The following is a 26,885-nucleotide window of genomic DNA, read 5'->3' on the forward strand; positions in this document are numbered from 1 at the left end:
TCACCCGGCCCTGACAACATCAGCAGTCGAGTTCTGAGGCACTGTGCAGAGCAATTAGGAAGTGTGTTCCGGAGCTTATTCCAACACTCCATGGACAGTCACACCGTCCCCCAGTTGTGGAAACACTCCACAGTTATCCCTATCCCCAAAAACAAAAACCCTAAGACTCTGAATGATCTTCGTCCTGTGGCCCTCACGTCTCTGGTGATGAAGGCTATGGAGAGGATCATAAAACAGCACATCATCAGAGCAACCGACCCCCTGATGGACCCACTCCAGTTTGCTTATCGCGCACGCAAAGGTGTCGATGATGCAAAGATTTTCATCATGGACTACCTTCATAAGCACCTGGAGCTCCCTGACTCTTCCGCCAGAATACTGTTTGCTGATTTTTCCTCTGCATTCAACACCCTGCAGCCCCACATCCTAGCCACCAAACTTTCCTCCCACTTCCACCTGGATGACCAGCTGATCCTGTGGATACTGGACTTTCTGACCAACAGGACACAGAAAGTTCGGGTCAACAACTCCCTCTCTGACCTCCGTTCCACCTCCACTGGCTCCCCCCAGGGCTGTGTGCTCTCCCTCCTGCTCTTCATCCTCTACACCGATGACTGCAGATCCACACAGCCCAACTGCCACCTGGTGAAATACGCTGACGATACAGTTCTCCTGTCACTGCTGTCAGGCCCCTCACAACACCACGGACCCGTTCTTCAGGAGTTTGTAGAGTGGTGTGACAGCTCCAGACTTGAACTGAACGTGAGCAAAACCAAAGAGATGGTGGTGACCTTCTCCAGGAGGCAGAGGGATCTGGCTGCTGCAGTCACCACCATCATCCATGGGAAGCCAGTGGAGGTGGTGGAGGAGTACAAATATCTGGGCACCATCATGGACAACCTCCTGAGATTCTCTGCCAACACAGAAGAGATTCTCAGGAGGTGTCATCAACGAATGTACCTCCTCAGGAAACTCAATTCCTTTGGAGTCAGCACAGCCATCATGATGACTTTTTACTATGCCTTCATTGAAAGTATCATGACCTTCTCCATGACCTGCTGGTTCCACTCCCTCAGCCTTCAAAACAGGAACAGACTGCAGCGCACTGCATCGGTTTGCTCAAAAATCATTGGTTTGCCTGTCAGAACTCTTGCACACATCTTCAGCCAACAGGCCCTGAGACAGGCAACCAAAATCATTAATGATCCCTCCCACATTCTCCACCCCGCATTTCAATGGCTTCCCTCCGGGCGGCGCCTCCGCTGCATTGCCTGCAGGACTGAGAGGAGGAGAGCTACCTTTGTCCCCAAAGCCATTCTGCTCTTCAACTCCAGCTGCTAACATAACATCACATTCCCTTTTCCTCGATTATTTATACTATTTATACTCATTTATACTCATCTTACACTGTCCACACCCCATTTCACCCACTTCAGTCACTTTACTTGATATTATGTATATACCATATAGTCTATAATTATTACTCTTTTTTTACTATATTTATTTATTCATTTATTTTTATTCGATTTTATTCTATTGTCTGTCATTGTCCTGCTCAGTTGTAGTTGCCCAATTGCCCCTTGGGGATAAATAAAGTATTTGATTGATTGATTGATTGATTGATTGATTGATGTCCGGCCCACTTGGACGATTTTGTTATGACTGTGGGTTCCGCCAGGATGGCTGACTTGGGATGGCCGACTCGGGATGGCCGCTGTGGCGTGAAGGAGGAGCTGCGCAAAGGATCATGGAAAGTGCTCCTCGTAATTTTGTTTATGTGTTGCCTTAGTTACTTATTATAGTTCCGTGTTTGAGTTTTACTGTTTTAGTCAGTTACAGTTTGTGTATTTGTGTGTGAAGAGATTGTAGTGCCCCAATGTTGGAACGGGATGAAACAATATGGCTTTCACGTCACGGCCTATTTGGAGTAAAGGTCATCGGTGCAGCGACCCTACTGGAGCTGCCTCTCCCACACCTTCCTCAAGTGGTTGATCTGAATTACTGCGGTGAGAACTGAAGGAGAAAACCAGAATCTTCCAACTTGCTGCAACCAGTTACTTTTTCATTTCTATTGCATCCGATTCTAATCAAGCAGAGCACAGAGAAACATCTAGACCTGCGAACTACATCAGCTGCAATAGATCCCTTTAATATTGGACAGAAACGCATCTGGTTTTATTAGAACAATTGTAAGCACAAAACATTCTGGGGAAAAAGACATGCATGCATGTATTTGTAGTGCCCGACTTACTGAAATCAGCAGAATTGTGGTATGTGGGGCAGTGGAGGCCCAGATTGATCATATAAGGGATGAGGTCAGGGATTAAACCCTTGTATGGGTTCATCAAAGAACATGACGGGCAGGTTGTTGACCAGCTCCAAAGCAATGGCAAGTCTTTTTCACTAACCCCCGGAGAGAGAGTTGGCGCGTGTCTAAGCATGCTCCTGAAGGCTCAGAGCTGTCAGGATTTCATCCACCTTCAATCCAAACAAATGATGGATCATATTGACACACATAGTCAAAACGGTCTGTGGGTAATAAATCTTCTTTAACGGTATATGTGCCGTTAAACCCTAATATCGATGTATGTTGTAAAGCTATGTAGAAAGAAGGCAAGGAGAATGGTTGTCAATCACTATGGCCATCAATGCAATGTCCTGCTTTTTGTGATGCTGCTCAAGAGCTGTATTTTTGGGGGACTTGTGTCATAAATTTCAAATTATAAAAGAAAAAAAATCCAACTGAAAGTTATCTTTAATACTATATACAATTTTATCCCCAATAATCAAATACAAGCAGCAACTTTAAGAAAGGTGGAATGAAAAAATCTCCAAAATGAAACATATTCCTTTCCTCTTGTCCAGTCATGTTACCTTATTTTTTAACACATATTTATTGCCTTCACCAACAAAAGTTGGGGTAATGGTTATGTTTATGTCTGCGTTTATTTATATGTATGTATGTATGTATCAGTGGTGGTCGGCCAATAGAAGGCACCAGGATGCTGCCCACCCCTGCTGGAAGCAAGCAAGATTTTTTTTTAATATATATATAAATACAACGACTGCGTCATATATGTGCATTTTCTGTGTCCTGTGTGCTTCTCCCTGCCAATTAACTATGTAAATTGGGCTGTTCTGTCCCGACAAGCTGATTGGCTGAATCCACCAAGTACAACGGTACTTAAATACTTAAAAGGCCTTCCCATGCTCTCTGCGAGACGCAACTGCAGACTGCACAGTTGGCGCGCAGTCACAAAATGTGCGTCTGTTTTTGGAGTCGGTGCTCCTGGGGTGCTCCTTCGCGCTCTGTTGGCCCGACAAGAAGCCAGTGTGGCCGTGATGCACGTCACCATCAGGTTCACCCACAGAGGCAAAGAGACAGATCTTTCCAAAACCATACTTTTATTAAATTAAATCAAAACTCACACACACAGACTCAGCACTGTGTATCCTCCACCTGTCATCCTTGTCTCTGGGTGGCTCCTCCTTTATGGGCAGAGAAGTGATTAAGCACCTGATGTGAATCAGGAGCGCTGCCTCACCTCTCTGCCAGTGTTTTTTCATGAGAGAAAACTGTAAGCCAGGCAATAATTTGCTTTAATTTTGCTGTTGGAAAGCAGTTTGTAACTATTATCTGTTTTTTCACCTTTTGTAAAACACTGTATTCATAGTTCACATGTGTGAAGTTTTCTAACTTTACACACATAGAGCGTGCTGCATGAACCGGAGCCATGCAGAGCAGGGGTAAAACACAAATGACCCAGACGACTAAACTGCACACTGCAACTTTAGTCTCTCCCACATTATTGCCCAACTATTTGGTTGATTGACTTAATTAATGTCAGATGGACTGACAAAATGATCATCAACACATCCATCACCCACACTGAAGCAGATTATAGCAGAAGCAGCTGGGTCATGTCTCCTGTTCATTGTACAATGCTGCATAAAAACACAAGATAAAGATCTGAGGATAAAGGTAAAAAGAAGTAAGGGTGAGGATGTCTTCTCATCCGACAGTACAGATGTCCAGCACACAGAACTTGGCTCTACAGGTGGGACAGGGGACTCTGCTGGACAGCCATGTCTCAGGTCTCTGCTGGTCCTGACGACTGGCAAACCACCGACCCAGGCAGGACAGACACCACATGGGTCTGCAAAAACACTGCTCACACTCCGAGTCCTCGTCTGTGTCTGGGGACAAATACACGCAGATTAGTGAGGGCCACACACTCATTTACCCGATATACTCCCTTTGCTCCTGACTAACTCGGCGATCTGCAGCGTTTCTAAAGATCTGTGTTAAAATAAAGATAACACAACAACTCAGTTTATATAGTATATATAAAAATATATTTATATATAGTTGTCCCACATTTACTGGAACTCCAGTTAAATTTAGGAAGTGTCTTGCCTGCTGCGGTACACAGTCTGACCAGCTTGGTGTTGGCAGGTGTCTGCATACAGCCGATGCAGGACTCCACCTCCTGTACACATGCAAAGCTTATTTTACTCACTTCACAACTTAAATGAGCATTTCATCTTTTCACACACGACACAGAGGAAAAGTATACCTGTCCTCGGGGGAGTCTGTATGGAGGATTGAGGTCTATCTGAGCTCTGAATGTTTCCAGGAAGAGATCACTGATGGTTTGGTGAATTACCACGTTGGCTGAGTTGCGAATTGGAGCTCGGAGCTTGTCTCTAAACTCTGCATACTCTGAAGAGTTCACACTAGGGAAAGAAGCAGTGTGATTGGCTGGACCTGACAAGGTTTTTACAGACCTGTGCAGTTGTGTACCTGATAGTGAATGGTTTGACATTGGGGTTGGTGCTTTCCACCCTCAGGGTCAGGATCTCTGTCGGAGAGGCCAGGTCTGGACTAAACTGGTGCTGTCTGGATTCTGTCACAGTCACATAACACTCACTCTGTAAGGCCATGTAGATGTGGTACGTGGACACCTGAACACAGAAGAAAAGATGGAGATATGGTTGCCTTTTATTGCCTTCATCACATTGGTTTCATATTCTGCACCTCAGATTCTAGATGTTCAGATGTTCTGTTGGTGGACTGTGGGCTTTTCCTTTTCTGCATTTAATTTACTCTAACTGGTGTAATTTTGACTTTTTAAAGGGATTACTTCAGTTCATGTAGGACAGGGGTCCTCAATTATTTCCCCCCCGAGGGCCAATATCAGACCAGCATGCCGAACCAAGGGCCGGAACAGTCACAGGTTTTTTGCAAAATGTCAGTAAAAGTTATTTTAATTGCAAATGTTAGCTACTGTTACAATTACTACTATTATTATTGTGGTTATCATCATTATTATTATGAGTAATAGTACTCAAGGTGGTTGTAGTAATAATTTAAGCCTGGGATTTTAAAAACATGTGTTGAGGGTCACATAAAAAAGAATTCTTGAAAAAAGTAAGTGTAAAACCAAAAAAGGACTCGCAAAACCAGCTATCTAATTATTTACATACAGAGAGACCGAGACAGAAATACAGGGAGAGATTTACAGTTTGTTACTTTTTAAATTCCAGAATTGTTGTTTCAGTGCTGCTTTGGTTTCTGTTCTCATTTCATGCATTTATTCTATTTAATTGTGGTCTGTTGCATTTGAAGTATAAAAACGTATTATTACCATTGTTGTAATTTTTGTTATAATACACTAGTTAGATGCCAAATAAACTAAAAATTATGAATTCACTGACGAATCAGTGAGAAAAGTGATGGGATGAGGAAATCCCTCTGATGTATGTTGCAGTAGAAAGTCTGTTTCTGGATTCTGTTTCTTTAAGTCACTGATCAGAGGTGAAGAGCCCTTCACTAAATCCTCCACTCTTCTTGTCGCAGTATTATCCGACAGTTACCAATATAATTTTCCAGCATTCCTGCCACATTCCTGACATTCTTTATGTGACATAATGGATCTGAATATAGTTCTCAAATGGGCCTGACATTCCTGGAACATATTTTGGCTCCAATAAATCTTCCAAGAATATCAAGAATCACCTGTATTTTTGAAGTTAGTATCTGAGCGTGTGGATTAGTAGTGATGTGTGTTGATGTGTTATACATCGTGACAGCATCCTCCTCTCTGATCAACTCCATGGAATTTCTCTGAATGTTGAGCGATCTGGAGTGTGTGAACTGTTCAGTAGCTGTTGGTAGAATAACTGAGGTGTGTGGAGTCATATGTTTTTATACCCAGTTTATACCCTGACTTGTTTTACGCCCTGGGCAAACACCCGCCTCCACCAGACGCACCTGAGACGGTGACTCACTTCCTCTGGTGTGCTCTGGCGGCTGGACACATCTCTCATAGCAAAATCCACAACTGAAAATACTAAATTCCGCCGATTCACCACATTCCTGACTGATTAATGATAGAAAACTACGATACACTACGGCCCGCCGCAGCGCACATCTCTGGTCTGCTGCAGATCAAGCATGGGCCGGTAATATAAAACTAACCTGTTCAGTCCAGTCAGAGTTCAACTGAAGCTTTTCCTGACCGACTTTGCACTTTTTCACGCTGCAGCTCGTGTTGTTTCTTTGTTTAATCTTGACTGACTTCGTGGGTCGTGAAATTGAAATCTGTGGATGTCTGAGGAGAGCGCGCATTGACGTGATTACATCAGACACGCACAGGCTCCGGCTCCCGACTACAGTGTGGGATGAGGTCCAAACAAGTTAGAGCAGCGCATTTTCCCCCACAAATCCTACTTTATTTCATGTTGATGTGCAGCTGATGGGCCGGCGCGGGCCAGACAGTTGGCTCCGGCCCGCGGGCCACCTATTGAGGATCCCTGATAGGATATTGACTGTGCTATTTGACTTGGTTTTAAAACAGCTAGAAATGGTTTCATTGGGTACATTCAATATGAATAGTTTTAATGCTTTTTTTTTTTTAAACAACACTTTGTTGGACATAAAATCGGAAAACAATGTGGGCTACCTTAACAGTTGGAACAGTTTTGGGGGGAAACTGGTCTGATAAGGAGGGGTGGCATCATCCCACTTTGGATGGTGTGGCTCTCCTATCTATAAATATGGACCATTTTATTACAACCTCAAAATCTGGACTACCCAGACTCAGACTCAGGCTGTCATCTCTTTTGTTGTCACACGTGGGCAGTACGAGGACTCCATAGCCCTCTCACTGAGATTATCACATATCACAATTGATCACTGGAAGACTGGGAAACACTTCTTCTCATGGAGGTGAGGACAAACACTTTCATACAGTAGTGGCTCATCAGACACTTTTCTCACCTTCAACACCCAGCTGTCAGTAATGAGAACTCGAGCTGCAGGTGGTCCGCTGGCAAACTTATCAATGCGCCTGAACTCGGTGTTGATGCTGGTCGCTATGGAGCCCCACCCAGGAAAGGCGGGTCGTACATGAGCCTGCAAGGCTTGACTGATGGGGTGGTTTAACCAATTGTTGAGGGACCAGTAAAATATGAGCATCCAACTGGAGAGCTGCAGGCAGAGAGAGAGGAGGAGGAAGGCTCTCCAGAGGCCGCTCACCTGGTGAAACACATGTCACAAAGACCAGGAGCCTCATTTAGAAATGTTGCTTGTGCACAAACCAGGCCTGAAAAATGCACACGCCACTTCCCATGCAAACTTTGGGATTTATAAAAACAAACTTGATGGAAAAATGTGTGCACCGGTACGCCAACCATAAACCTTGGGCACGCACATTTTGGAGATGGATATGGTGAGGTTGTGATTCATCTTATATAATTTATGTCATCAAATATCAGACTTATTGATCCACATGATCATGAACATCCAAGCCAGCAGTGTTATAGATGTGTTACTTTAGTGAGCCATGAGGCACCAGCAGCACCAGCAACTTCAAATATCTGTTTGCTGCTCTGTAATGTCATTTCAGTAGCTGCTCTCTTCATCCGATGTATTCCTCTGGCCGAAATCTTCCCCATTGTGTCTTTATCTGCACGAACCCCTGTGAGCTCTGAATCAGCCACACATTTCTTAACAGTACGATGATCACGATTAAGTTTTCGTGAAATATCAAAGGTTTTCATACCTCGTCCAAGGCATTCAACTATTTGACGCTTTTCGGCCGCAGAGAGATCCTTTTTCTTTTGGAGTTTATCCTTTAATTGGGCTCACCTGGCAAACTAATTATCACAGGTGTCCGAGATTGATTTCAGTGATCCAAAGAGCCCTGACACACAATGCCATCCTCAAGTTTAATTGAAAAACAAATAATTTAATCTTTATGACACTTACATGCAATTTACATAATAATTTGGAACGTGGTGTACAGCGGTGACGACCTGTTGCCAGTCACTGTTTTTTCTTTCATTAGTGATGCCACTACTGTGACCACCAAATATTATACAGACCCTTTCCAAAAAATTAGAATGTCATGGAAAAGTTTATTTATTTCCATAATGCCATTCAAAAAGCTATACTTTCATAGAATAAAGATTCAGGGCCCACAATTCAAATAATTTCAAGTATTTGTTTATTTTGACATAATTTGGGCTCATTAAACCCATGAAAACAGAAATTCAAAAAATGCGAATACTGTTAAGAAATCAGCCCAAATTTTGCAGGGCATGAATGAATGTTTTAAACTGAGAGTCACACAAATCATCTACCAAAGTCAAAGCACCTGCACAGGTTTCCCCAGGTGTCATTAAATTGTCTCAGTTCGGTTCAATATGGGGAAGACTGCAGACTTGACAACTGGCCAGAAGACCATCATTGATACCCTCCATAGGATGGGTAAGCCACAAAAGTTCATAGCTAAGGAGGCTGGCTGCTCACAGAGTGCTGTGTCCAAGCATATCAATGGAAAGTCGAGTGGAAGGGCAAAATGTGGCAGGAGAAGATGCACCAGCAAAAGAGATGACCGTGGGCTTCAGTGGATTATCAAACAGAGAAGATTCAAGATGTCAGTGCACATGAAATATCTGGTGAAACTGGTGATTCTACTACCGATCAGCACTCACAGCTTAAATACTAACACCCATTGATAGAATCATTGATGAAATCCAAGAAATTGCTAATTATACTTTAATGCAAGTGTGTTACAAACTTGAGATGGCTACATAAGCAAGTCCAATGTGGGCATTTTGGGAGCAGGATATGAACTGCACAACCTTCCAGGTGGACTGTGATTTATGAAGGGAAAAGTGCTTACAGGTGTGCATGCCCACGGTTGAATAAATCAGATCATTTTTTAAGTGTACACCCTTTTCAGCATTTTGGGCACACGTACACTTTTCGTATGGATCCTAAGCTTTGCTTTATAAATGAGGCCCCAGGGCTTTAAGAGCTCATGCAGAATTCAGCAAATAACACCAGTAAAGTCCATTGTGTTTCTTTACTGAGACAGACATCAAAACTTGGAATGATCACTCTGTTGAAGATGATTATTGTGAACATACACTGAACAAACAATGCAAGAGTTTACGAGGAGAGGACCAGCCATCACGTCGCATCAGCCTGTTAGACATGTCTCTTATACGATCTCAAATACAACAAAAAAGAAAAACTGACAAACCTGGTGCACATATAGCAGGTTTTTCTCTGGAGCAGCGATGCACATCCCCATGTAGTACCCTGAAGAAATGTAACATAGCAGGAATATGTTCATGTCACAGTTCAAAAAGGCTGTATATAAAAGGCAAAGATTTTTGGTTCTCCTAAGCTCAAAATAATTAAAAACGGAATATATCATATGCTGCAAATTAGATTTCACCAAAAAAAGATTTTAAACTTATGGTAATAACAATACAAAACCAAAGACTGAATGTTTACTGTTCCTCAACAGTCAAAGTCACTCTAGTTGTTCAATAGGACATGGTGGATGGATTCACAGCAACACATCAGCAGTTCATTAGAGGAACATGTGATCCACAATCAGCTGTGTCTGAGTTATCAGCTGCAAACATGTCACCCTGTAGGGTTTGGAGGATTAACTGATCATACATCAAACAAATACAATCATTATTGTACAACTCTTAATAAAAACTAAAACAATAATAAAACAGGATTAAATCTGCCACCCATTCATGCAACAGGATAACCATTTAACGTCACTGTATGTTTTCAACTGTGAGAGAAAACTACCTGGATAAATCTCTCACATGAAAAGGAAGAACATAATAATAAATAATAATACATTTAATTTCTAATGCACTTTTCATTCAGAAATCTCAAAGTGCTACAAGCACATTAAAAAGAAGAAACACTAACACCAAAATTTAAATATTTGAAAAGAGTCAATAAAGATAGTTAAAAGCGTCATTAAAGAGGTAAGTCTTCAGATGCTTTTTAAAAGAATCCACAGTCTGTGGGGTCCTTTGGTGGCTGGGTGGGGAGTTCCACAGACGTGGTGCAGCAGCACAAAAGTCCCGATCTTCAATGTTCCGGAGTTTGGTTCTGGGGTGTGGAGGAGGAGGCAGCAACATGCGAACTCTACAAAGACAAGCTCTGGAACTCCAGACGCAAACCAGGGACAATCTCGATATGTGGTGAGAGTGCAAACTACTACACCATGGTGGAGTGAGTCCTTAAAATAACAGTGGACGTACCGAGATACTGAGAAACAGGCACAAGCTAAAGAAAGACCACATGACATGAACATGCATGAGAAGAACATGTGAAAAACATCAGTACAAAGTGAGAAGAACTTGAGAAAAACCTGAGAACATGAGTAGAAAGTGAGAACATGTGAAAAACATAAGAACATAAAGAGAGCGTGAGAAAAACATGAGAAAAACAAAGAACACGAGACGAATGTTAGAAGAATGTGAGAAGAACATGCAAACTCCGTGTAGAGGCAAAAAGCCCAGAAGACCCACCTAATAACCAGCAGGTAGCCCAGAAGACACTGACTTCCCTAAAGACGAGCTTGTAGAAGAACCAGAACTAAAGACCAGACTAAAGACTCTTACCCACCTAAAGGCAGAGCGGAGTGGACCAGAAGGGTGGCGCTGGTCCTCCGGACGTGGTACTGGATGAAACCCACATCTTCACTGCCCAGCCAGGACTGAAACAGGTTCTGGACGGTTAACCCAGCCGAGCGGAACTCGTTGGGTGTGAACACAAAGCAGAGTGAGAAAGCGAAATAGGCTAAAGTGAAGGAAAGTTCCTGGCTCTCCATGTTGGATCGCAACTGTTACTTTCTGTGTTACAGTCAGTCCATGTTTACGTCCGCATTAACTTCTTCTTCTGCGACTCCAGTATTAACCTGAAGGAGGGTCACTGCTTCCGTCTGCTGTTCTGGAGTACAAGCTGCACAGGAAGTACACCACTCGACTGTCTGATTCTATTTTTGAATACCAAATCACTGAAATAAACATCGATTTGGGGGGGGGGGGGGGGGGGGGGGGTTCTGTGGTTTAGTTTATCCACGTAAAGAATGAAGTACAAGTGACGCTGAAAAAGACCAGGGTCACTGTTTATTGGCTGTGGTACGTCACATCCGGCTTACTTCCGGAGTTTACAATAGTTTTTTGGTGTTTCAGATTAAGTGGTTTCCGTGTTACCTGCTGACCGACTTCTCCTAGCGTCCCTCGTTAATACTATTAATACCCGACAGAACCCTGTAGCTGTCTACCCTAACTCTAACCCAATTCCGCTTGTATGTCGCTTTTGAACATCTGCTTTTACGAGCAGCAACAGGGGACGCTAATGGCAGTCGGCCACAAGTTAACATGGAAACCACTGATTTCGAAACACCGGTGTGTAGGGAGTTATTTCAGGCTGGATTAACGAGCACATCTGAGAACAGACAGACTAAGTCTGTTATTTGATCACCGGGCATGTCGGTGCGGCGGGCTGAAGCTCACAGTCTGTGATGAACCTATCGACGCTTGAACCGAGGACACGATGACTTAACATGTTGAAATCTACTTTGTGACAGATCTGAAGGGACGTTTTCACAGCCTCCTGAAGAAAGTGAGTGTACATGTACCCGTGACTAACAATAACTGTTTCAGCTGTGGAAATTACACTCTACTTATAATCATCTTTTTTCTGAAGCCTCAGATTTTGTAATATGTTTTAGAACGGGGGGGGGGGGACGACTCACTCACGCCCTGGAGAGCCTGCATGTATCATTTCAAAATAAAAAGGCATTATTTTATCTTGACATGACACATCAGAATTCCTTAATAACAACTGAGTGGTATTCTGGGATGGCCTACTATCGCTGTCATGTGGAATGACCCCATACAACTAAAGATTTTGGAGTTATTCCAACTTGAAATGAGAGAATGTTTGGTTTAATTCTTATTTTCAAATAGATTTTATTTTAAAATGCAACATCATATTGTAAAAATATAAGTTTAACGTAATATATTAATACAGTAAAATGTATGATGTAGGGACACCCTAAAACCTACGGGCAAGTGTCCCCTGAAGACAGGTGTCCTCTCTTCGGAGGGACGGGTCACGAAGACAAATTGTAGGACCAGTTGATATTGAATGAACCAAACACCAAATATGTTATGGTTATTCAAAAGTAGATAACTGAACCAATACAAAGATGTATACAATATAAATTTACATGTGTATAAGATGTATACAAAATGATAATGAAATAAGATTTAATTTACTTCAGGGACCACATACAGTTCAGTTTCATCTTAAGTGGACCAGACTGGTAAAATATTGCTATAATAACCTTTAAATTTACACTTGAAAGTTTTTATTTGTTGTGGTCACAGTGTCTGTAATGAAATTCTCTATATTTTTGCAAGATCAAACAGATAGTACCAAACGGTTAGTTTTGTCCCACGGGCCTTATGTTCTCTGCTGTTAAACAGTGCAGCGTGTGCGCTGCATGTGCGCAGCGTGTGTGGTGTGCGCTGCACGTGCAGCGTGTGCGCATAACATCGAAATCGTCATCCGCCCCTGTGCGCTAGGGTCCACTCCGACCCTCTGTGGTCAGGCGCCAGAGCCCACTGGACGCTTGTGTGAGGAGATCCTCCGTCTCCATGTCTGAACAATCACAATAAAGATCCAGAGGCTCAGAACTCCTGAAGTGAAACACAAGCTACTTTAGGAAAGGTGGAGAACGCCGGGCAGCGGAAGTAGAGATAGCTTCGGTATTGTTACGTTACGTTATGGAACACCCACGGAAGTGAGCCCAGAGTGTAGTATGGATGCCATCTTCTCGCACCTGTGGCCCGCGCACGGTTTGCGGACATGCAATGGGAAAAGCATGGAGGGGCTGACAGAGAGGAGCTTCACACAGAGCAGCACCATGCTGCAAAGAAGCAGCAATTATTCAGATCTCAAAACTAATCTCCTGACACCAGCACAACGTCTGAATATTCGAATAATCCGGTCCAGCTCAAGTATTTTGGCCCTTGCAGTGTCGCTCAGCTTGAAATTTGCCAGGAAAACCTGTCCGTTGTGCACGTTTGGCAGGTTGTCCGCTCTTTAGGGTGTGTTAGCAGTTAGATATGTGTCCATGCACAGTGACGTGTCCACCCACAGTGACGTGTCCACCCACAGTGACGTGTCCACCCAGTACAGAGTGTCCGCTCTTACTTGGTCCGCTTGTCAGAGGTTCTACTGTATATTGAAATGAACAGTTTAATTCCATTGATACACTATTTGAAATTACTTTTAATGAATAGTCTTTAGCTTGGAAAAAATCATTCTTTAGAAGAGGTCTCAAGGATTCATGGCGACGTGATCGGAGCTTTTATTTACAAATCAGGTAGCAGACACAGTCCTGCAGTCCTGCTAGTATGTTTACATATGTTGTGAAGTTGTATCACAATCTCTACAACTGTGTGTGTGTGTGTGTGTGTGTGTGTGTGTGTGTGTGTGTGTGTGTGTGTGTGTGTGTGTGTGTGTGTGTGTGTGTGTGTGTGTGTGTGTGTGTGTGTGTGTGTGTGTGTGTGTGTGTGTGTGTGTGTGTGTGTGTGTGTGTGTGTGTGTGTGTGTGTGTGTGTGTGTGTAACATATGCTGGGTGCGCGAGTTGCTTTGCCAGTGTGCCTAAAGGCAGACTTATAATCCATAAGAACAAGAAGAATGTTCAGCACTCCACGGTCTTGCCAAACAAAATGACGTAATTTTCTTCAGCCAGCTCCCTCTGGCCGAAGAAATTCTGTTCGTCGGTACCATCTGTCTGGGCCAAAGTCTTTTGGTGCCGCACTGCCGAAACTTTGGCACTGCCGTGAGCTGCGCACACACGTTCCAGCTCACTAATGATTGTACGGTTTTAATCATTTTTAGCATGTAGCCTTGCAACTGTATAGACATTATACAGAATAGACGCCGCATCGAACGCTATTCCCTATTGGTGCTGGCGAGCGGGGAGCCACCATCTTTGTCTGGTCGCCCGCTTCGTTTAGTTCAATCTGTTTGGCAGGAGCAATGAAGTGTCAGCGACTTTAATCAATCATAACTCGCTAAATACTAAACTGATTTTCACCTGGTTTTCTTTCCTGCAAACATCATACATGTAGTTCTGATACAGGACACATGGTTTGGAGTATTTTAATGTACATTGTGGGATAAACAATAATAGAATGTTTTGAATTGTGATATATGATAGGTAAAACACAACACACACACACACACACACACACACAATAATACAATATAATTTTTCGAATCATACTTGTTGTCTTATTAATGTGCACAAAGGTCAATGAAATGTCGACCTCTTCTGTGTCAAGAACTCCAAAATCCGTCAAGCTTTACTGTTAATTCTGGTAATTGTAATAATTTAACTATTAATTCAAATTCCTAAATAATGGTTTAGTATATCTTATAAGTAGGCTTCTCACGATAACAATATTGCAGGATTAGAAATTGTCCCCGAAATTATTGCGATAAATGATAATATTGCTATTTTGATACCATTTTTCCCCTAATATATTAATGTTGGGATTTATGGTTGGTTATTAGCATATAATTACTGTAAGTAATAGATTACTAAAAGTAATAAATCACTGGAAGTAATTTATGAAAAATTTTAATTATTAATGGAAGTAAACGGTCATTTACTCATTAACAACTCCTAAAGTAATTGAGTAATTACTTAAAAAAATAAAAATAAATTATCAAAAATAATTTATAAAAAAAATATATTAATTTGCATAAATTTGTTATTTATGTATTAATAATAAATCAGGGCACCACCAGATAAACTGGAAATAGCTAATACCAAAATATCAGTCTTGTTTGTAAAAAGTTTATTTAAGTTAGTTAATATTTCTGTATAAAATAGAACAATCTTAAATAGAATGGAAGGTGTGAGATCCAAGCACAGACTGTTACAAACCAGTGAAATGTCAACAATAAATACACAATAATCACCAAGAAGCGTTCAATTCAACTAACAGGCGTTTATTAATAAAAATGTATTAATTCATAAATAATTCTGAAATCGTCTCATAAATCAACACATTCAAGTAGCAAACGACATCTAACACCGAGATCTAATCTATTAAACAGCAAACACTATGTACAGTGTGTGTGTGTGTGTGTGTGTGTGTGTGTGTGTGTGTGTGTGTGTGTGTGTGTGTGTGTGTGTGTGTGTGTGTGTGTGTGTGTGTGTGTGTGTGTGTGTGTGTGTGTGTGTGTGTGTGTGTGTGTGTGTGTGTGTGTGTGTGTGTGTGTGTGTGTGTGTGGAGAGATGAGGGTGGTGGTGTTTTGACCTCGAACGTCCACCAGGTGGAGGCAAACGTTGGTGGGTCAGTGTGGTGACCGTGACGACCACTAGGGGCGTGCGGCGGCACGCAGAGGGAGAGCGCAATGACTTGATGTGTCCACCAGGTGGATGTCAAGAGGGATTGCGATGACCCACGCGACCACTAGAGGCGTTTGACTCGCTCTTTCTGGGGACACGGTTGCTTAGCGGCCAGATGAACAAGACGTCCGTTGAGCGCGCATGGGTGAGGGCGGTCTCGGAGCGAGGCAGTCTACCGAGGGCATAACGAACGGGCGGTTCCATTGGCCCGGTTCTGAGCGCCGGAGTCCTAAGTGGAGGTCGGGACCTGCAGTTTGAACTCTTGTGATCGAGGCAGATCTGCTTTTGGTTGTTACATGCAGCTGTGTGTGTGAGCTTATCTTGATCAGATAACACGGGTGCAGGGGCTGCGCAGACTCGGGTTAGTGGAGAAAGGGGGAGAATGAGAGAGGGTGAAGACAAGAGAAAGACCGAGAATTCTGGCGACACTCGGTTCTGAATCCTGGTTCCTCCACACAGAACTTCCAGTGGACTGGAGCTCACTTGGACGTCTGGTTCTGAGGTGGAAAACCCGATTCCCGGACTTGGTTGGTGCGCTTGAACGCGCGTACCCAATCATATGAGATGCTGTGGCCTTCTGAGCGGCACATTGAAACACATTGCATTTTCAACAGAACATCATTCTACTAATATATCTGCCCAGACAAAAGCTCTCACCGTCCGGTTCTGTTGGTTCTGTGAGGCTGTGGTAACTGGTTGTTACCGGGTCTGAATTCAGCGTCCTGAATTCGGAGGCCTGGCTTCAGCTGCAGGAGTGGACAGCTGAGAGGATGATTTTGGAGAGGAGACGCTAGCTCTGGTCTCCAGAATTCCCCAAAAAAGAACAAAATAGAGGAAACAGAAGATGTCGTCCAAACTGGGTCCTGCTCGTCCAGCGGGCTGGGGTTGATGTTTCTTTTGTTCCCACTTGATGCTCTCAATACCATCCTGAGGAAAGCAGAGACTTGTGTCTCCCTTGATGGTCAGATTGAGAAGCAGAGAGTGTTGGTTGGAAAGGTTTCACCAAGGCTTGAATTTCGGACCCCTGTGGTGTTTGGGTTGGGTTCGATCATCCTCATTGGCTGTCGACCTGGGGGGTCGTAAAACTGGCTCGCTCCCCCGCTGTTTTATGGCCTGTTCACTGTCCATGGTGATTCTCCTCAGTCAGAGAAACTTTGGGGAGCAGTTCACTGGAATCTTCAGCCCAACATTAATAATAGTATAATAATGCAAAAATACCCTTTTAAAGATAAAAAAAAACTATTTTCTTAAGAATATCTAAAATTGGAATTGTATTATGAAAAAAGACATTGTAAATATCCAAAATAAATAATCAAAACAACCTCATCGCTCCCTCTCCTCCTCATGGGGCTCTCATGCTGCTCTCAGGTGTGCCAGGTGCCCCCCCCCCCCCCCCCCCCCCCCCCCCACACACACACACACACACACACACACACACACAAGAGTGATTGACAGGCAGTGTTGGGAAAGTTCAGTTTCTACATGAACCAGTTCAAAGTTCAGTTCACAAATTTTAATATGAACTAGTTCAGTTCATAGTTCTAAATTCATAGTTCCAAAAATGAACTAGTTCATAATTCTTTTTTTTCAATATGTTGCTGCGAGCATTAGAGTTACGTGATGCACCTGAATGCATCACCCGTATCAGCAGCATGAAGCTTGTTAACCCTTAAAAAGCCGAGTCGTCCGCCACAGGGTTCAAAGCATGATAAAAAAAAAAAGGTAGCGGCTTGTGGTCCGGAAAGTATGGTAACCACATGAAGATGAAGTATTAATTGTTGAGACAGAGTCTGAGGTCGTGCTGCTGTCTTCTACTTGTTTTTGTCGTGATGCTTCGCATTTTGATGACGTATAAAGCAGTGCGACTCTGGTGGCTGCTGTTGCCAGATTGGCTGTTTTCCACCAACATGTTAAGGCCCATTTACAGTGAGCCTTACCTGGGTTTTCTACTGGAAGACTCAGAAATCTTGCAACTCTCTAAAACAACATTGAACTGTGAGAGAGCCGTTCACTAGCACCAGAATGAGCGCCGTTCACAGTGACGTCTTTGGTAAATGAAAAATTATCGAGCCTGGCAAACATATCAAGCTCATTTTTAATTATTGTGCAATTAATTGATTTATTGATTATTGTGACAGGCCTACTTATGAGACTAATATGACTGAATCATTTTCTGTTAAACAGATGGTGATCCTGAAGTATCAAATACAGATCAGATAAAATTTTCAATAACTTGATTAATAACTATCTTTGATAATTATTAATTATTATCGGTAGCCAAACTGCTAAAGCACAACATAAATGGTGCCCTGTGCCTGAACTGCACTACATAAATGTACCTAGTGATTATTATGAGGTAAGAAATCCCTCCATAAACAACAACGGGAGGGTTTATCGTCAATGAAATATTTAAAGTGCCTTTGACACCATATCGCATGTTAATTTATAAATTTTTCCCTTAAAAAATAACGGTCAAAGCTGTATTTACCTTTGCGAGACGTGCGCTTGAACGTCAACATTTTAATTTTTATTGATTTTTGCGCCGTTGAAAAAAAATTTTTCCTCACGAATGTCGCCGGTTGGACAAGAAAGCAGAAGTGACGTCCCAGGAGGAGGAGGACTTGGCTCTGGAGTACTGTGTCGTTATTATCGTTGTGGTGGATTTTTTTCGGTTCAATTTGTGTTGCTGTTACTAGATTTTTACAAATATGCCGGGGCGTTGTGTGGCAGGCTTTTGCTCGAGCAGACGGAGTAAGCCTTTTCAAATTCCTGAAAGACACCGTCCGCAGCGATCAATGGTCGAGGCAAGTTTAACGGACACGACAAAAATAGACACCAACGGACTTTTCGCTGTTGTGTTCGGCACATTTCGAGGACAGTTGCTTCGACAGTGTGCCTCCGTTAAAGTGAGAGTTTGGGGCTGAAGGTGCTTCGCCAGAAGTTGCTCCTACCATTAGCTGTCCCAACTATCTTTCCTCGACCCAGACCTGAATTTGAGCATGAAACCACAAGCACGGGCGCAGGTGGCGACACGCATACAAAACCCACAAGGAGAAGTTCGGCCGAGGAAAAATGTGCCAAGGTTGAAGTAAGTTAATCCAAATGTTATCTACAATTTCTAGAGTAATACAATGTTTTTTATGCTAAAATTTAATAAACGTGTGCGTATGTGTGTTTTTTGTGATTATTAATGTTTGGCATCTTCAATGGTACTTTACAATAACATACTAGTAGTGGTTCCTGCTCCTCATATTCATAATCATGATAATTCTAGTATTAGTATATGTATTTGTCAGACTCAACGATTTCTTTTGATTTTGATCCTGCCAGTGAAGTGTTTTAATGTTAATAAAACATTTTTTCTTAAAAAAAAATCTATTTCAGATGCTCAATGAACTTCTTGGTCAACAAGCAGAGGCGGAGTCATCTGACTTCCAAATCGTGGAATATTGGCTCCAAAAGTTGTTGAGACTTGGGCACAAAAAGAACATGTGACTCAGGTTCAAGGGACATCAACTCTTCCCACGGATGGGCATTTGGGAGAGATGGAAAAATAGAAGCTGCACAATGCTGAATCTGAAAGTAGCAAAACAAATGAGTGGCTGGAAGTTTCTTTGCCGAGCATAGGTCAGAGAAACTTAAAAAGCTATCATTTTTATAGAGGTCCTTAAAAGCTTTGATGCCAGCATTTTTCCACTGCATGTATGTAACTTCGGCAAGACTGGGGGGGAAATAGATGATTTTTCATGATTGGCATTGTTACTGATGCTGAAAGAAACTAAAATTGGTTTCTGTATTGTGACCATATTTTCAAACCACCGTTTTTTTTTTTGATATTTAGATTGATTAATTGGAAGAGAAGAAGACAACAAAGCTTCCAGTGACGATGAAGAACAAGACAAGTGTTCAAGTTTACACCACAGCAAGTCTTGTGACTGGAGCCAATAGGTCAATTTATGAACGTGAGCTGACCAGTAATAATACAGGAAGTGAGGCAAAGCAAGCCCACCACTAAACGTCATCTTGTGTATTAGAGAATTCTTCACTTAGGGGTTTTTGCCCTCCCACAAAAACGCTATTATAAGATTGTCGAGAATCTTAAAAAAAATTTGGGGCAGAAACAGCGGAATACATTGAAATAGAAAAAGAAATCGGGGTAAAACGTTCATTTTAATTGTGTTTATCCAACCCAAAAGAGAAAAGGGCAGGGAGCCCCATCTCTGAAAGTCTACTTTAATTTGATTCATCAATAGGATGAGATTAGCTGTGTATAAGGAAGTTAAAGTGCGGGTGATATTGATTCCTAAATATTTAAATCCAGAAAAGCTACGTTTGAATGGGATATCTGTCTGGTTCAACGCAAGAGCTAATGAATATACTGGGTAACATTCACTTTTAAGTAGATTAACTTTGTATCCTGAGAGTAAACTGAATTTTTCCAATAACAATATAATTGAAGGAACACTAAGACTCAGATTAGAAATGTATAAAAGTAAATCATCTGCGTAAAGGGACAATTTAAGGTTCATACCAAAAGGAGAGATTCCTTGAAACTGAGGGAGTGACTGTAAGGATATGGATAAGGGCTCGATAGCCAGAGTAAAAAGGAGGGGCAATAATGGACACCCCTGTCTAGTGCCTCGGAATAGAGAAAAATAACTGGGGGTAACATTATTTGTGTGGACACTGGACTGAGGTGAATCATACAATCACCGAATCCATGAGATAAATCGAGTTCCAAAGCCAAATTTAACCAAAACTGCAAAAAGGTAGTTCCATTCCACTCGCTCGAACGCTTTCTCAGCATCGAGTGAAATAACTCCTAGACTGATGGAGGAGTGTTGAGAAAGGATCACATTCAGAAGTGTGTGGACATTATAAAACAATTGATGGCCTTTGATGAAACCAGTTTGCTCCTCAGAAATGATTGAAGGCAAGATTTTCTCAAGACGACAAGCCAATACTTCAGCCAGGATTTTTACATCAACATTTAAAAGAGATATAGGTCTGTAGGACGCACAAGATGTAGGGTCTTTATCTTTCTTTAGAAGAACTGTGATTACTGCTTGAGATAGTGTGGGGGGCAGCGAACCACATTCCAAAGATTCATTGTACACCAATGCCAACAATGGAACTCGTTTGTTCGCATATTTCTTAAAAAATTCAACAGAGAACCCATCTGGGCCTGGTGCCTTACCATTGTGCATTGATTTGATACAATGTTGTATTTCCTCTAATTGAAGTGGTGCATCTAATTGTTTAGCCATGACGGGATCAACAGGGGGTGTGGTAATATCTTTAAGAAAGGAGTTCCTTTCCAAGGGGCCAATTGTGGATTCAGATTCATATAAAGATGAGTAAAAACATAATTTATAGCTATCGGGTCAGAAACCAACTCGCCTGTTGTATATTTAATTTGCGTAATCATAATCAGTCGAGATGCTGCTTGAAGTTTTAGCTGGTGGGCCAGAAGCCTACTGGGCTTGTCACCATGCTCATACTAAGTTGCACGCTAACGGGACAAAAGTTTCTCAGCTTCAGCTGTTGAAAGCAAATCAAATTCTGTAAATTTCTCTGGAAAAGTTAAAGTTTGTAAATCTAGTTGTTTTTTATGCATAATTGGAGAAGAGTCTGTTACAATTTGTCTATCGATGTCATTAATTTTTATCACCAATTCTTTAAGCTTTGCTCTACGATCTTTATTTAAATGGGCTGAAAAAGAAATGATTCTTCTTAGTATTTATACTTATCTTGCCTGTCTGCCACTCTCTCTCTCCCTCTTCTATTCCTCTCTCTCCCTGTCCTATCCCATGTACTTCTCCCCCCAACCGGTCAAGGCGGATGGCCGCCCTTCCAGAGTCTAGGGTCCGCCCCACGGTTTCTTCCTGAAGAGGGAGTTCTTATGAACTTCTCTCCATGCGAGGGAGTTTTTCCTGGCCACTGTTGCTTGTTACATCTGCTTGCTTTGGAAGGGTTCAGTTGGGTTCTGTTGTACTCTATCATTGTAAGAGCGCTTTGAGATGTTTGTTGATGTGATTTAGCGCTTTACAAATAAAATTGAATTGAATTTGCCCACGTAAATAGGCTTTCAGAGATTCCCACAGCAATGCATATTAAATAATGTCAGTCTTGTTTATTGATATATATTCATCAATTTTTGATTCAATAAAATCTTTAAATGCCCCATCTGATATCAATATAGGGTTAAACCTCCAGGGTGAAGAAAAAGAGGGCTGACTTTGCAGTATAATATCAATGCTAAGTGGTGCATGATCTGATATGACAATCGGATGATATTCAGATGTTTCTACTTTAGAAATAAGGGAGCCATCTAAAAAGAAGTAGTCAATCCTTGAAAAAGACTGGTGTAGCCGAGAGTAGAAGGAATATGCTTTTGTGTTTGGATTATAAAACCTCCATGGATCTACAAATCCATTCTGCAACATGAAATTTGAAATGGATTTAGCCATAGAAGACTGAGTCATAGTCTTAGGATTCGAGCGATCTAAAACAGGATCAGTAACACAGTTTAAGTCACTGGCAAAAATAAGAAGAGGGGAGGCTGCTCAACAATGTGTCAGTGAAACTTGGATTATCAAAATTGGGAGCATACACAATAACTAATAACACAGGTTTATTACACAAAGTACCAATAATTAAATATCTCCCCTGTTTGTCAGCTATTACCTTTGATGATGTGAACTGTACTCTCTTATTAATTAGGATTACCACCCCTCTGGCCTTGGAATTGAATGTAGAGTGAAACACAGGTCCCACCCATGGACACCTAAGCCTCATATGATCCCTGTCTCGTAGATGAGTCTCCTTCAGAAAAAGTACATCACATTTAAGGCGTTTCAAATGTAGAAATATTTTAAAACGTTTAATAGGGCTATTTAATCCTTTTACATTCCAAGTCAATAAACAAATTCCACCAATATTAGTTAGGTTCTGACTTGGGGTATTAGTTATAGGCATTATACTTTAAGAAAAGAAAAAGAAAAAATACATGGTAGACTGACATCCCCCCAAAGACATACCCAAATAAAAGTAAAATGACGAACCAAAAATTACCACAAAGCTTTTAACACACACCCTTCTGCACAGCAGGTGTCTCCATCCTGAAACGAAAGAAACGGCAGTGCAAACTCCTAAATGCAGCAATCCAAAACAAAAAGGCTCCCGAATGTAACACGAACTGTACCCGACAAAGGAGCTCCTGCAGAGTAATTCCCTGAAAATGTTTGGCACTAGTATTGGATAAGAGTCTCAATGTAAACCTTAGCTTCCCATGGTGAGTTTGAATGAGAACAATAAATACAAGGCCGAAGTGGTTTCTGCACCACCACTAAATCTAAAGTGTCAATATAGTGAGATCTAGTAATGATTATAACAATAAAAAACAAATAACAAAAATGCAATAATAAAGACTAATAAAAAATATATAAAATAAAGATAAAATTAGGTAATAAAAATAGAATGAAAGAGACAATAAAAAATTCAAAACTCACCGGAGAGCTTCTGTTTTCCATAATTCTGCATTATATTTCACAGTTCTAGTAAGCCAGATTCATTTAGTGAGTCTTAATGTAAACCTGAGCTTCCCCCGGTGAGTTGAAGTCACGCTGCACCCACCTCGTAAGTGATGCGGAGCTTGACCTGGCGGAGGATGCCGAAGCGGACTCCTGGAATGTCCCTCAGCTGGCGACGGACTTCATTGAAAGCAGCTCGGGTGCGAGACGTTTTAGCGGTGTGGTCCGGGAAGATAGAGATCGTCATGTTACGTACCTTTATCCGCTGTCACTCCCTGGCTCTCTGAAGAATGTTGACACAATCCAAGTAATAGTGTAATCGTGTCACTACAGTACGGGGGTATCCGCCAGGATTGGGTTTGGGGGCCAGAGACCGATGTGCACGATCCACCACCAGGCTCTTTCTCCAGACCAAAAACCTCCTTCAGAAGTATCAATACAAAGTCCGTAGATACATGTTGCTCCTCTGGTACACCGACAATACGGAGATTATTGCGCCTGGATCTGGACTCTAAATCGTCGCATTTAGAGCGTCGGGAGCAGGCCGTGACTGAGCTGCGTTCTTCTGAAGCTTGGGGGGCATCGTAAACAACAAAAATGAACTTTCCTTAAATAATTCACTGGGGTGAAGTGCAGGAGTTGGGTAATTGTACAAAAAATACTGGATAATTACTTAAATAACAAAACTCAGCAGGAGCTCCTCGTGTTGTGACCTACTCCATGCTCCGCCAAGCCAGAAGTCCCCGGTTGTTAACATGTTTACCCAAAACAGCTTGAAGATAGACATGTGGATGCTGCAACTCAGGTTCAAATCAAGCCGCCATCCAGGACTGTTGGGACTCTATACCAGCAGAAAGGTCCCTGCAAAGGTACATTTTTCCAAATTGATGTGTTTTGAGTTGGTCCCCTTTAATGGTCAAAAGTAATAATGAAACCTCTATTGCAATATGCTCACAGGTGTTCAAACACATCAACAGTTTACCGACTTGGGTACGCAGACATATATCAGCGATGTTCTGATTGAAGAGTCGGATGAGGACGAACCAGAGGAAACTGAGGAGGCCATATCAGATGAGGACTACACTCTCACTCTCACTATCCAAAGACTCATAAGATGGTGATCTTATGAGTCTTTGGATAGTGAGAGTGAGAGCGAGGTGGAAATGTGCACAGATGCCAGTACTTCTCCCTGCGCCAGCCCTCAGCACACCTTCTACCTTGTCTTCTGGTCCAGCCTCGTCCAACTGTTGACTACATGGTGCAGCTGTCCAATGTGTGGATCTCACCGGCTCACATGGCCCTAAAAGCAGGTTGGGACTCTTCTGATTCAATGTATGGACTGTGGCCATGGATGCACCTGGAACAGTCAGCCTTCTTATGGCAAAACAGCTGCTGGCAACATTTTGTTGTCTGCTGCCATTTTGTTTGCCGGTGCCAGCGCTACGAAAATGCTGCGAGTGTTATCGCACATGGGAGTGGCAATGATCAATATCAGGTCCTACTTTCGACACCAGCAGCATATCCTGTACACAGCTGTTCGCCCTGTGTGGAGGGAGCGACAGTTGTGGATGCTCTGCACATTGCAGGCTGAGAGAGAAGATCTGGTCTGTGGGGGTGATGGCCGCGCTGACTCAACTGGCCACAGTGCAAAGTTTGGCACATACACATTCATCGAACTGCGGGAGAAAGCTGTGATCGACATTCAGGTGGTTCAGGTAAAAGGACTTGTGTCATAGACGCTTAGTGTCCATAGCAAATATTGTTTGTACTTGTATTGCATATTTGTTCTTTTGTTTTTTTAAACTAAATAGAGCAATGAAGTTGGTGGCAGTTTCCACATGGAGCAGTAGGGTCTGAGATGGTCCTTGCAGAAGGTAGAAAACCATGTACATGTTGGAACGCTGATGACAGATTGCACGTCTCCATCTGCAATATGATGCGCCTGGACCATCCAGACATTACGCACCTGTTTGACATCTGGCATGTTGCCAAAAGTAAGATCATTCTCTATGTACATATGCAACATGTTGGACATGTAATTTTTCCATTTGCATCCATATACATGTTTTCATGTATAGCTTTTTTGTCAAAAGGTGTACACAATATACTGAAATTAATACATAAAACTATTTCGTTTTATAAGGTACCAAAGTCTCGCAAGAGCTGGACAGGATTGTGTGCAGTCCAAGGCTGTGTGCAGACATCAGGCGCCTGTCTCCCGTCCATCAGACATCATACGTAGAGGCCTTCCACAGTCTGGTGACCCATTTTACTCCAAAGATGCTGGCCTACTCGTATGATGGAGTGCCGGTAAGATAATGTGTTGGAGAACATCAAAAACCTTTGCAACCTGACACCTTACAGCCTCCACACTATTTGTTTGTTTATGTATTTATGAGAAAACGTGTCAAGTATATGTAACTTTGCAAGCTTATTCTACACATCAATTCATATGGACATTCCTACATATTTATTTTTTTAATTTTTTTGAGTATACAATTTGTCGCCCCCTCCAGCGGGTGCCGCCCTTTGGTCTATCCACACAGCCGACCCTAATTTTCGGTCATATATTCTGTCAAGCAATTTCAAAGAAAAGTGGTGATACCGCCACTGTTTTGCTTCTTCTATGGTTTAGATTTATTTCAATGTTATTTTACATTGTGGTGTTTGCACAATTTCTGCAGTCAGTGAGACCTGACCATAAACAAATAGTTTTTTTGTTTTTCTTTATTTGCAGAAAAATCCTGGCTGCTCTGCACTTCAATGAAAATGCACATAGACCACAAATGTATTCCAAAGATGGTGAGCTGGTGTACAGTTTGCATTTTCCCAAATACAAGAAGGGTGACGACATTGTCAGGAAAGTTTTGGAAAATGCCACTTTTGGTAGGTGTATCCACTATCAGAATAATGTTTTCATAAATACAATGAGTTTTAGAAGCTTTACTCAACCTAACACTAATTGGTATAACCACCTTTACATCGTTTTTATATCTATGCATTGCATTGTCTTTAATACATTTTGCAGAATATGTCACAGAACTGAAGATCATGGTTGAAGCCATTTGTTGCGGTGAGGACTACGATGGAGACGAGACTGAGGACCTGTTGAGTGTTGAACTCGAGCACTTGCCCCTGAGTGCTGCATGCAACAAGGGTGTCAAAAAAGATGCTGTGAGAGTGCATGTAAATCATTTTCTGACTGAGTAAACGAATGAGTTGATGAATGAATGAATGTATATAAACCTAAAAAAATTTCAAATTATGAGTAATTCCTCTCTAATAATTTTGAGCTATACAATAAGACCTCTTGTAAATAGCATCTACCTGTAAATCAGCTTTTGGAAATCTCTGTAGTATATAACTTGTTTGCCATTTATTCTGTGTATAAAATCATCTCTTGAAGATCAGTTATGTATCTGAATCATCTATTGTAAATAATTTCTTTCAGGACTGTACCAAGGATCCAATTTTTGGGTAAAATCTTTCTTGAATCAAGGTTTTGGTACAGGCAGTCATTTTGGGACCTAAAGCAAAATTGTTTGCTAAACTGATATCTCAGTTAAGTGGTGCTGTGCTCAC

General features: G+C 42.0%; 2 protein-coding genes across 7 annotated transcripts in view; one reads left to right on the forward strand and one right to left on the reverse strand.

Annotated features, from left to right (window-relative positions):
- Positions 1-3,380: 3,380 nt before the first annotated feature.
- tmem129 (transmembrane protein 129, E3 ubiquitin protein ligase) lies at positions 3,381-11,452 on the reverse strand. Of its 5 annotated transcripts, none has more exons than XR_013935396.1 (8): positions 10,955-11,339; positions 9,555-9,613; positions 7,283-7,540; positions 4,805-4,965; positions 4,578-4,737; positions 4,418-4,490; positions 3,578-4,197; positions 3,392-3,517 (listed from the first exon to the last, which is right to left on the reverse strand). XR_013935396.1 is itself a non-coding variant. In XM_080464955.1 (8 exons), exons 1-8 carry the CDS (start codon positions 11,157-11,159, stop codon positions 4,013-4,015), a joined length of 1,032 nt encoding a protein of 343 aa, XP_080321081.1. In that variant the 5' UTR covers positions 11,160-11,339; the 3' UTR covers positions 3,392-4,012. The 5 variants fall into 5 exon arrangements, 3 of the variants coding, with proteins under 3 accessions (XP_080321080.1, XP_080321081.1, XP_080321082.1); XM_080464955.1 differs by having other exon boundaries at positions 3,392-4,197; positions 4,805-4,862; positions 4,932-4,965; XM_080464954.1 differs by having other exon boundaries at positions 3,381-4,197; positions 10,955-11,452.
- A 53-nt stretch (positions 11,453-11,505) lies between these two features.
- The window catches only part of ccdc142 (coiled-coil domain containing 142), a 76,213-nt gene continuing 60,833 nt past the window's right edge, over positions 11,506-26,885 (forward strand). Inside the window, exon 1 of one of the 2 annotated variants that reach the window (XM_080466386.1) lies at positions 11,506-11,956. The gene's annotated coding sequence lies outside the window, so the exon portion shown is untranslated. The remainder of the gene's footprint in view (positions 11,957-26,885) is intronic. The other variant, XM_080466385.1, reaches the window with a different exon arrangement.

The sequence above is a fragment of the Lipophrys pholis genome (assembly GCF_963383615.2).
Source record: "Lipophrys pholis genome assembly, chromosome: 6".
Classification (NCBI taxonomy): Eukaryota; Metazoa; Chordata; class Actinopteri; order Blenniiformes; family Blenniidae; genus Lipophrys; species Lipophrys pholis.

What these genes read in the sequence shown, in the direction of transcription:
- tmem129 (XM_080464954.1), bottom strand. Translation starts at nt 11,159, where the DNA reads ATGGAGAGCCAGGAACTTTCCTTCACTTTAGCCTATTTCGCTTTCTCA. An exon ending in ACCTGCTATATGTGCACCAG is followed by an intron (nt 7,541 to 9,554) that starts GTTTGTCAGTTT and finishes GTGTTTCACCAG; the next exon opens with GTGAGCGGCCTCTGGAGAGC. An exon ending in ACAGACTCCCCCGAGGACAG is followed by an intron (nt 4,491 to 4,577) that starts GTATACTTTTCC and finishes GCATGTGTACAG; the next exon opens with GAGGTGGAGTCCTGCATCGG.